General features: G+C 48.6%; 1 protein-coding gene across 3 annotated transcripts in view; it reads left to right on the top strand.

The window, feature by feature from the left end:
* Positions 1-12,037, top strand: part of PPP1R16B (protein phosphatase 1 regulatory subunit 16B) — a 104,890-nt gene that overhangs the window by 28,976 nt on the left and 63,877 nt on the right. For all 3 annotated transcript variants that reach the window (XM_056121319.1, XM_056121318.1, XM_056121320.1), the window contains exon 2: positions 2,143-2,500. In XM_056121319.1, the coding sequence (XP_055977294.1) occupies positions 2,251-2,500 (250 nt within the window). In that variant the 5' untranslated portion in view covers positions 2,143-2,250. The remainder of the gene's footprint in view (positions 1-2,142; positions 2,501-12,037) is intronic.

Raw genomic sequence — 12,037 nt, 5'->3', positions numbered from 1 at the left:
CCTTAACCTCCCGGGCCATCTGTCCCCAGGGTGGGGAAGCAGAGCCCAGGAGCCCAGGGCTACCCCGAGCCTCGCAGTGACGGTGGGTGTTTCCACATTACACAGTCATGCATGTTCTCTGTCGCCTGGCAACCCCCTGTTTCCACCAGCCTCGCCGACCGGGCTTCCAGCCCCACGGCTGCTCCAGCCTGGCCTTCTCCATGCTTGCTGCTCTTGGTTATTAAGCTGATCATTGTTTTGACTTCTAGCTCGCTCTTTTCAGTCCTTGGACATCCTGTAAATTCTGGGAGGTGAATAGAATATTTCACTGGTGACAAAACAGGTTTAAGAGATCCTAGTTGTCCTGGATCCTTTCCCTTTGTGTTGGAGAGAGCTTAGGCTCTGGGCTGACTTGAAGAGGGGGACCGGGTCCCTTCAGACTGTCACATTTTGGAATTGTTGCCTGAGAACTGATACGAGCGAGAGGTGCAGTTTTGTACTTTGTTTTCATGTTCTTGTTTGCAGGACACAGAAATGCTCAGGGGTTACTCCTGGCTCTGTGCTCAGGGATCACTCCTGGCAGTGCCTGGAAGACCATATGGGGGCCCAGGGATCAAACCCAGGTGGGCCTACCTGCTGTAATATCGCTCTGGCCCCAGGATTTTTTTTCTTTTTGGGTCACACCCAGCGATGCACAGGGGTTACTCCTGGCTCTGCACTCAGGAATCACTCCTGGTTTTGCTCGAGGGACCATAGATGCTGGGAATCGAACGTGGGTCATCCGTGGGCAAGGCAAATGCCCTACCCCTGTGCTATCACTCCAGCAAGCCCCAGGATTTTTAATTTCTTAAGGGGATCCAAAGTAAACTTCAACTAATATTTTTGATAGTTCAGCAAATATCATGTTTTGGTTTCAAAACTCCTTTATATTCATGAAAATCAAGGATTCCAAAGAGCTTTTGTTTATATGGATTATATATGTCAGTATTTGCCATACTGTAAATTCATACTGAGAAATTAAAAATGTGGCATTACGTCCTTTAAAAGGAACAAGAACCTCATACAGTATAATATAATCCTTTATGCTATAACAACATCACAATAAATCCTTTTATGTAATAACAATATAACAATAAATCACTTATGTTACAACAGTATGACTGCTATGTAACAATGTAACAATATAACACCTTCTTGCCCTGACAATGTAACAATAACATACTCATATCTTTTAACTATATAACAAGTCTCATAACAACTTCAGCCCTTATTTGTTGTAACAATTGAAACACCAATAAATGGTAACTTGGTGGTTTACAAAGGTATTCGCTAAGGCTCATGTATAATCTATGCAATATATGGCACAAATCATATTGAATGGCCCATCAATGTGTTCTTCTCATCTAGCTCAATTATGTTTCTATTTAAAAACATGAAAAGGATCAGCCCTGTGGCTCAGAGGTGCAACCCTAGCCTTGCATGTATGAGGCCTGGGTCTCCTTCTTAGGGATGCAAAATTACCATCAAGTAGAAGTGTGTGTGTGTGTGTGTGTGTGTGTGTGTGTGTGTGTGTGTGTGTGTTTGTGTGTGTGTGTTGGGCGAGCGACTGGGGGTGGGGTGTATAGGGAGTGTTTGGGCCACACCTGATAGTGCTCAGGGCTGACTTCTGGCACTGTGTTCAGGAATCACTCCTGGGACCAGAGAGCATGGGGGCAGGGGTGGGGTGTGTGCATGAAATAGCCTTGCAAAGGAAAGAAACTGAGACATATAATTGGAAGAATGAGAAAAAATAACATTTATTTGGCACTGGTGCCAGCCCAGCGAAGTCTCCAAAAGCTCGCACCATCCCAGAGTTGTGGCTGCACTTGCAGGGATCTGTGCTTAGAGCTGGAGGGGACTGTGCAGGGAGGGATATACCTGTCCGGCTGAGTGACCTGTCAGAGTAAGACAGTGTAGAAATTTGCAGGCTCCCTGATTAGGACCAGGCCTCCCCTGAGCATCCTGTGGGGTGTCGGCAATCAAGTCCCAGCCAGCCGCTTGCAAAGCAAGTGCCCTACCCACTGCGCTATCTCCTCAGCCCCCAAAGAAAACTGTTGGGATCGGGGACGAGGTGGTCCGAGAGCAGCAAGCCTGACATGCCCATTCTTGTGTCCCCACCCGCAGGCCCCACCATGAGGCCCCAGCCCCGCGGGAGCCCCCGTGCTCCCTTGGCCCCGAGCGCGCCCTGCTAGCCCGCCGCCAGGGGCGAAGAAGGGGGGAGGCGCGGTGGCCATGGCCAGCCACGTGGACCTGCTGACCGAGCTGCAGCTGCTGGAGAAGGTGCCCACGTTGGAGCGGCTGCGGGCCGCCCAGAAGCGCCGGGCGCAGCAGCTGAAGAAGTGGGCGCAGTACGAGCACGACCTGCAGCACCGCAAACGCAAGCATGAGCGGAAGCGCAGCGCGGGCGGCCGCCGCAAGAAGGTGGCCTTCGAGGCTAGCGTGGCGCTGCTGGAGGCCTCGCTGAGGAACGACGCCGAGGAAGGTAGGCCGTGTCGGTGGTGGTGGGGGGTGTTGTGGTGGGGGTTATGCTCAGGGTGTGGCAGCCTGGACCGGCCAGCACCTTTATCTTACAAAGCGAGGCTGTCCAGAGCAGACGCTGTAGGCAACTAAGAACCTGGGCTAGGGGTTCATGAAGACTTACCTGTGTGCTTCTGCCTCTGCAGACACTTCCTGGCCAGCCACCCGTGTCTCGCGGGACTCTTATACTCATTTCCACCTCGGAGTCTATGCATACACCCCAGCCCCCTCCATCCTGCCAGCCTACCGTGCTGACTGTGTCATGGGGTTCAAGACGGTGACCCCAAAGGCTCTACAACTTGGCATCAGTTACTCCCTTGGGGACCCGGGCAGCTCAGGGTCTTAATTTCCACCCATGGGAATCAGGCTGATGATCCTCTACACGGGCTGATTAGGAAGGTTGGGGTAGAGACAAACCCCTCACCCACCCCCAAGTTGTGTGGCGTGCGCCCTCACATTGTGTGACTGCTGGCTATAGGTTCTATTTTTATGATCTTACTCTGTTTTATTTATATGACGAGTTTGTTTTGTTTAGAGGATGCCCATAAAGTCTGGATTCAGAGATGGGTGTGCAGCGCGCTCTCTAGGACGTTTTCGTTCTATAAAGGGAACCGAGAAATAAAATCCCACACGCATCCTCGGAGCATCTCTCCAGTTTCTATCTGTAGCAAGCACAGGAACCCCCGAATGCTATTACTGTCTTCTCACATGATGGATCAGATACCCCAGTACCCAGGAGGCGGGTCTGTTTTTTTGTTGGGGAGGGGCACACCCAGTGGTCATCAGGGGCTGGTGCGGTTTTGGGGATCAAGCCCAGGCCTCCAGCCTCTAAGGTGTGTGCTCCAGCCCTCTCTCTCTCTGGCCCCTGAAAGCTGGTTGGTTTCCACTCCTTTTACAGATGGGGAAACTGAGTCTCAGAGAGGTTCCGAACCCTGAGCACAGCAGCAGAGGAAGGATCCCAGGGACCAGGCTGTGTCCTCAGTCTCCTGGCCTTATAGGTCTGCATCCTGATGTGGGAATGTGAGGATATCCGTGATCCGGCCTGAGCGCCCCACCCCACCCTAAGCATGCTTGCGGGTGAGGTCATACATAGCCAAGAAGCCCACTCACCCAGCATCTGGTCCCCCCTGGTCTGCAGGTCCTGGTTGCCCTCAGACCCTTGACACTACAGCCAGATGGGTGGTGCCACTTCCCACCCGGGGAAGGGGCCGGGGTGACGCTTTCTGATTCTCCTATCTTTGAGAAGTGACTCCCACCTCTGTTCTGGTGACTGAGCACTGGGAAGTGAGCTGAGAGGCCTTTATGGACTCCCTTGGTGGGAATCAGCTCTGCTCCAAGCCTGGGGTGAGTGAGCCCCCCAGGGAGAAGTGTGACTCAGTCAGGGGACAGCGCCCCGGAGGCTCCTTCCCACAAGTGACAGCTGTGTGACGTGCGGGCCTGTCCCACTCAGGGGGCGGCTCGTCCTGATATCTGTGGTGGGCGTCGCCTCATCAGCTCCTGCCTCACCCTCTTCCATGCTGCCTCCCTGACAAGGTCCTGTTTCCCCTGGAGGGCTCCTCTGGGAGCTGGTCGTGGGGCTTCAGAGACTCGGTGACCCCAATCCCTCCCCTCCCAGCCCCCTAGGCTATAATACTCTCTCCTGTCTGGTTGGAAAGAGCACTGGTCTGGGAGTCCAGGGATCAGACCCCTCCTCTCCACCTGAAGTCCTGCCCAGGACCTTTCTGGGTCCAGCTTCTTAATCTACTAAGGGGGAGTGTTAAACTTTGCATTGATGGATGGGGCACTTAAATGATTGAGTGATTATCATTTTATCACACTTTTTCTGTTTTTGGTCTTTTTTGGGGGGGGGTTGGGGGGGTCACATCCGGCAATGCACAGGGGTTACTCCTGGCTCTGCACTCAGGAATTACTCCTGGCAGTGCTTGGGGGACCATATGGGATGCTGGGAATCGAACCCGGGTCAGCCGCATGCAAGGCAAACGCAGTACCTGCTGTACTATTGTTCCAGCCCCCCTTTTTTAAAACAGAAGAGCCCAGTTAGATCCCAACACATTCTTCTTGTAAAAAGCCAACTACCGAGAGGAGTACAGAGTAAAACTTCCTCCTCTTCCTCCCTCCTTCCTATCATGACAACTGATATTCATCTGATGGGTTGTCTTCCAGATGTTTTTTTCATTTACTTAGCCTTCTAAGAGAAATCTAAGAGTTTGGTTTGGGGTGCTTGATGGTGCTTCTTTTTTATTTCTATGCTGGTAATGACATCCTGGATGAATTTGATTGCAATTTTCTATCTTTGTTCACTTAGTATTATCTCACGGATAGGTTTCCATGTCAGGACATGGGGTGGTGGGATAATAGATGGGCCCTGTTCTTTTTACCCACTGTATAGAATTCCACAACACAAACTTGGCAACATTAAAAAATATAATAACCAAGTTCATATTGATGGGCATATAGGTATTTTTCTTAGTTTTGCTTTTGCCCACTGACTATGCACATGTTAAGGTTAATCTAGGACAGATTCGGAAATGTGCAAGAACTGAATCCCAAGACATGTGTATTCAGTTTCAATGAACAACGAATGTATTAGAGCCTATGGGCAGCCCCTGCCCCGGGCCTCCTGGATCTGGGGACCAAGACAATGAGGATGGAGGGCAGAGCTCTGCCCTGTGGCAGGCTGTGGGGTTGAGGACGTCTCTGCTGGCCGTTCCCGTGGCTGAGTGTGCGGTGGCATGGACCTGCCCTTCCCGCTCGGGGCTGTGTCCCCGCTTGGCTGGGCTTCCTGGCAGCGCGGCAGGTCCTGCTGCTCCCAGCTGGCTGGGAGGCTTCTGCGAGCTGGGGGAGCTGGTGCCGGGGAGGCTCCGGGGGCGTCAGCTCGCAGCGGGATGGGAACGCGGGTGGCAGCTCCTCCGCTCCCCTGAGCTCACAGCAGCGGCTGACTCAACCTCCTCCACTTGCGAGGCCATCGTGAGTCATCGCAGAGGAAGGCGAGGCTGAGGCTTCTTCAGGCCCAGCTCTGGTTCTGCGTTACCTCTGAGCTGATGTCTGGGCTATTGGGGGATCCCTACTGGGCCTCACACCTGCCAGAGCCACACCTGTCATGCCCCTGCCGCTCGGGTTTCTCGAATCCTCTCACCTCCCCTACCTCTGTAGCTCCACTTTCCTCCCCGGCCACTCCATGCCCCAGCGAATACTGAGAGCACTTCCAGTTGGGGTCCAGACCTTCCTTGGAAGCCCCCCTCACCCACTCCATCTCAGTTGGAGCAGGGACGTTGGCATGTACTAGAGGGGCCATGCAGGGTTGCAGGAACAAGTCACCCACCACTCAAACCCCTGCTGTGCTAGGCAGCTGCCAAGCAATCTTAAGAAAATTACTTAAATTTCTGCTGCCTCAATTTACCCCTCTGCAAAGATGAGTAGGCCATGACACAAATAGATCCAGGGTGTGGTGGGCCTCCATGAGTTGGCCCGGGTAGCCATGGGCTGAGAACTGTCAGTGGTGATTGAGGTCTGTGGTTGGTGAATTTCTACACCGTGGAGTCTGCTGTGATCTCCGCTGGTGCTCTTTGTTATTGCTAGAGTGCTGCTTCTGCTAGGCAGCTACTGTCCAGACATCCCTGTCGAGCTTGTAGTCTGTCCCCATTTCACTGAGGTTTCATTCACACATCATGAAAAGCACAGCACGGGACCAGTATGACAATGATAGTTGGAAATGATCACTGTGGACAAGGACTGAGCATTGAAAGTAGACAAAAAGGATATGCAGGATAACCTTTCAGTACCTGTATTTGCAAAACATAATACACAAAAGGAGAGAGAGAGAGAGACAGAGAGAGAGAGAGAGAGGGGTGTCTGTCATAGGGGTGAGAGGGAAACTGGGGACATTATTGGTGGGAAATGTACACTGGTAAAGGGATGAGTATTGGAACAATATGAGACTGAAACCCAACTATGAACAACTTTGTGACTGCGTATCTCAGTGATTCAATTAAAAAATAAAAATTAAAAAAATTGACACCTTAAAAAGAAAAGAGCATTCTGTCCCTCTGAGAAGAAACTTGTGTTTGTTCTCTCAGTTCCCATCCTTTCCCACCCCCAGGCCACCACTGCTGTCTCTTCTGCTTCTGTAAGTTCACTTTTCTGGCTAGTGCGTTAAGACATAGCCCCCGACCACGTGATCTCTTGTGATCAGCTTCTCCCATTGACAGTAATGTTTTCAGGCTGCCGGTGATAGCTGGTATCAGGACCCATCCCATTCCCTTACCCACAGTGTTTCATTGTATGGATGTACCACATTCGTTCATCCCTTTACTAACAGATGAACATTTGGGTTGTTGTTTCCATTTTGGGTCAGGATGAATCAGTCTGTTAAGAAGCATTTGTGAGCAAGTCTTGGCATGGATATGTTTTCATTTCTAGTTTGCCTAGGAAGGGAATTTCTGGGTCATATTGTAAATTTCCTCCCTCCCTCCCTCTCTCCCTCCCTCTCTCCCTCCCTCCTTCCTTCGTTTCTTTTTCGTTCACACCCATTGGTGCTCAAGATTTGGTTAGAGATCTTTTCCTGGTGGGGCTTGGGACACTCAATAGGATGCTAAGGATTGAACAGGGGTTGACTACATGCAAGGCTAGCGCCCTACCTGCTGTACTATCTCTCCACCCAACCTTTCTTCTTTTTCTTCCCTGCCTGTCTCTTTTGTTGGTGATGTTCTACAATTATGGGGGTGGGAGTTTAGGAGGGTGGTCTGCCCGAGGACTGTGTCAGATTGCCATCAGCATATGGGAGATCCTGGCAATTAACCTTTGGCCACTGAACCACATTCCCGAGCTCCTGTATTGAACATTTAAGAAACTACTAAACTAATAGTGACACCATTTAAATTCTCAAGTCTCTCTGAAGGTAAATGTCACTTGCCAAGACCTCACAGTGAGTATGCCCTAGATTGGTTGATGCTGAAGACTATGGTTTGTTTGTTTTTAGTTTTTAAGAGGGCCTCTCCAATACTAAATAGTGCTCAGAAGCCCAGACTCACTCCTGGGTGCACCCAGTCTGGACTTGATGGCTTGGTGCTTGGAAGTGGGACCTAGACAGAATCAGGATTGAATCTTCTCCTCGGCGTCTGAAGCCCATGTTTTCATCCACCAGTGCCTGGCCATCACCTGCTCTGCTCTCAGTTTTCCCTGTCAAACATGAGAACCATCAGATCTAGTTTGGGTCTCTGTCTCTTAGGGCCATAAGAACTTCTTTCTGCTGGCTAGGGCTTTTTGTGTTCGGGGGGGGGGGGACCCCGAATAAGGCGTTTACCCCTTGCTGGGACCTTTCTCCATGGTCAGGGACTCAGCCTTGCTTGGAACCCCTGTCCGTTTGTCTCAGGGACTCTCTGTGCTTCCTCTCTGAGTAGGTAGGGTTTTCTTCATGGAAACTGTCCACGTTTTAAAAATGGAGTGGTTCTTCTAGAGCCTAAATTTAACTCTTCTACTTTTATTCTCATGGTAAAGGTTTTGAAACTTTATTTTTTTTTAAGCCCTGGAAACTTTTCTCTAAGGGAAGGATTAGGCAGAACCCCATATGTAAGTCAGATGAAAGAGCTGTTGGGTGGAGGCTTGTCACCTCCCCCCTCCCGGAACCCCAGGTGCTGTGGTGGACACCTGCTTCCGCTGAGCCCGGCTGTTTCTCCAAGTAAACATGCCTCGGACTTTCACTTTGGATGACTTTGAAAAGGAAGTTTCCTTTCTCTTCATTATTAAAGGAATGCATCCTGGGAGGTGGGGAGGCATTTCTCTCGGTAAGATGCTTGCCTTGCATATGGCCAACCCAGGTTCAATTCCCGGCACTCCATATGGTCCCTGAAGTACCGTTGGGAGTGATAACTGAGTACAGAGCCAGGGGTAAGCCCTGAAAACAATTGGGTATCAGCCAAAAACCAAAATAAGAGGCCAGAGCAATACTCAGAGGGTAGGTTACTTGCCTTGCATGTAGCTGACCGAAGTTTGGTTCCCAGCACCTTATAGGTTCACCCAAGCATCTCTGGATATGGTCCTCTCCAAACCAAAATAATAGTAAAAACATGCATCCTTCTGTAGGAGAAAAAAAATATATATATAAAGTATAGAAAAGAAAAAACTAGGGGACGAGAGTGATAGTACAGTGGGTAGGGTGCTTGCCTTGCAGATGGCTGACTTGAGTTCAATTCCTAGCACCACATATGGTCCCTCTAGCAAGCCTGGAGTGATCCTTGAACAGAGCCAGGCATAAGCTTTGAGCTCTGCCTCTCGTGGTCCAAAAACCAACCCCCCCCCCGCAAAAAAAAGTAACTTAAGAAAAAATAAAATCATGCCTTCTCCCATAGGATAGTAATAAAGTCATACAACTGTGGTTTAGTGTTTATTAGTCAGGGACCCAGTGTGAAGCAAAGGGTGCTCTCCCCAGGTAGCGAAGAACATTTAATAATGAGGTAGTTGACAAAGAGTTTAGGGCAGAAATTCTCCTGCCATATCCCGTAGGGCATCTTCATAGTCTCCAAGGCTGAGAATCTGCTAAGTGCTTTTGTTTAACTGGGTTCATCAGTTGACAGTTATCTTATTAGGCATCAAAACTGAAGAATTAAATATATATATTTATTAAAGTGTAACAGTAAGTGCGTTATCTTTTGCAGTGGGTTGACTTTTGCTGTATAGCATCTGGGCTCACAATTTAGCTGTGAATATCTGAGGAAGTGCAATGATTTAAAGGGGGATGCCCTTGGCCCCAGAGTATAGGAAGGAGAAGGAAAGACATAGAGTGGAGAAGAGAAAGATGAGAAGCAACGGGGACAGGAGGGCTTAAGGGGACTCAGGTACATCGGTGGTGTAGAGGAATGACACAGCTAAATATCCAAACGCCAGAGAAGTCCTGAGACCCAAATTTTAAGACCCAATTTTAAAAGGTGCCTGTAAAGCTGGCAGGCTGGGGCTGTGGGGTGTTGGGGAGTGAGGTGGTAGGACGGCGAAGCCAGCGACACTGGTAGAGGTAATGACGCTGGTAGTGGGATTGGTGATGAAACATTGTATGTCAAACCCCAACTATGAATAACTTTGTAATTCACAGTGCCTTAATAAAATACAAATTTTGGGGGAAAAAATAGCTATGGACGAGGGCTAGAGGTAGCCCCTGAATTCCTGGTCCCTGAGTTCAATTCCCAAGCACTGCTGCCTTGGTGACTTGGTGCCCCCAGCACTGCTGGGGGTAGATCCAAATTCTCTGAGTACCAGTTAAGGGGCTCCTTCCCCGCTAAGATAAAAAGAAAATGTAGCTTCAAACAATAAAAATGACTCTCACATGATTCCTGTGGGTCCAGGATGCAGGAGCAACTTAACTAGGTGGGTCAAGTTTAAGATCTGGAATAAAATTTGGTTACATGAGGGGTTAATGGGGACCAGCGGGTCTGCTTCTGGCTGGAGATGGGGATGGGGATAGAAATGGAGATGGAGATGGAGATGGAGATGGCTCTCAGCAGGAGACCCCTGCTTCCTGCCACAGGGGCCTCTCTGTGGGACAGCTAGTGGGTTGTCCGCAAGGGGAGAGCTTCCTTTCTTCACTATGAGACATACGTGCAGGGAGAAACCCCAACATCTTTCATGACCTAGCTTTGAAGCCATATACATTTACTTCTGGAACATTCTCTTCATCAGAGCTGGCTCTCCTAGTCCAACTCACACCCAAGGTGAAGAAGATGAAGGACCAGATAGTACAGTAGGTAACGTGCTTGCTTGCATACAGACGACCTGGGTCGCATTCCCAACACCTCATTTGGTGTCCCCAAGCTCCACCAGGAGTGATGCCTGAGTGCAGAGCCAGGAGTACTCCCTGAGTACTCCTGAGTACTCCCTGAGTACTCCCTGAGTACTCCTGAGTTTCAGGAGGTGTGGCCCTGAAACAAAACAAAACGTAGGACCCAGGCCACACCATAAAGGGAATAGAGTCTGTGGGCATGTTTCAAAATTCCCACACATATAAACATTAAATTTTTAATTTCTTCTTTTTCTGTTATTTGGTTATTCCTGGGGCTACTCCAGGCTCTGTGCTCAGGGGTCACTACTGGAAGGGTTTGGAGACCATATGCAGTGCCAGATAGCATATCTGGGTCATGCAAGGCAAGTACCTTAACTTCATTACCATCTCTCCATCTCATCATCAATATTTTTCAAAACAAAAGCAATAGTAAGGAGAATAATCTTGTTTAATACTTTTGCGAATCTTTGTAAAATCTAGCGGAGTAGGTGACTCCTGGAATCTCTTATCTGCTTCTACACTCAGTCTGTTGTGATACATTATTTTGGTTGAAGTAAATGAAGAACATCTTACCTCATGCAGATATGTAGGTGGGAAAGAGAGAAAATATTTTAATTGCCTTTTTCAGATAATTATGGATAGTCTTTGCTACTGTCATCAAACTCAACAGGTGGTAGTTTCTTGACAATTAATTGCAATGTGGAATCTGAAGCAATATCAATTATTAGCTGTTTTTGATCTCACATTAAAATCCATTGTTCTGTCTTACATTTTGAATGGCTCTTTTATTCATATATACATTTGAAAACAATGTATCAGAACATTGTAAATTATTTTTACAATCAATTAAAAATGCAATAACTTAATTAATAATGGACAGAAGAACTAATGAGACGTTTTCCTAAATACAACATGTAAACAATCAACTGTGTACATGAAGAATGCTCCATATTGTGAATCATCACGGAAATGGAAATCAAAGCCACAGTGAGACATAATCTCAGACCTATTAGAAGATGAGAGACCATAGCATTAGCCAGTTGGTTGGAGAAACGAGAACCTTTGTATGCCGTTGTGGGAATGAAAAATTATGGAGACTCCTCAGACTGTTAAAGTGGAACCACTATAGTCAAAGGCGATCCTGTTTTGTGGATATAGTACCTAAGGATTATTATAATCACTACCATAAAGAGAGGTCTATTGATCACTGTTCACTGTGGCACTCTTTCACACCAGTCAAGATACAAAAACAACTCAAATACCTGCCAACAGATGAATGGATTTTAAAAATATGATCTATGATTATATATCAAAGGTTATGTGGACATCATGGGGTGTAACAGCACAAGTCTCGCTGGTATAACCTCCTGTACACCTAGGGGTGGCCCATTGGGACCACTGTGATATTTGAAGTTTTATTGACAGAACTGTCATGATGTATGATTCTCTATTTAAAAATAAAGGGGCTGGAGAGATAGTACAAACTTATCTTGCACACGGTTGGCCCTGGTAGGGTCCCCCAAGCACAACCAGGGGTAACTTTTGAACACAGAGCCAGGAATAGCCCCTGAGACTCCCTGGGTATGTCCAGTGCCCCTCCCAAATATATAATATATGCATGCACACACATGCACATATTTAAGAATGGAAATTGGGGCCAGAGAGAGGACAGTGAGTAGGGTGCTTGCCTTGCACATGGCCAACCCGGGTTCTGTTGGCCTGGAACCCCATATG

The sequence above is a fragment of the Sorex fumeus genome, unplaced genomic scaffold, assembly GCF_029834395.1.
Source record: "Sorex fumeus unplaced genomic scaffold, SorFum_2.1 ptg000044l, whole genome shotgun sequence".
Lineage (NCBI taxonomy): Eukaryota > Metazoa > Chordata > Mammalia > Eulipotyphla > Soricidae > Sorex > Sorex fumeus.
Note: the sequence above shows the minus strand (reverse complement) of the source record. Positions and strands in the feature narration are given on the sequence as shown.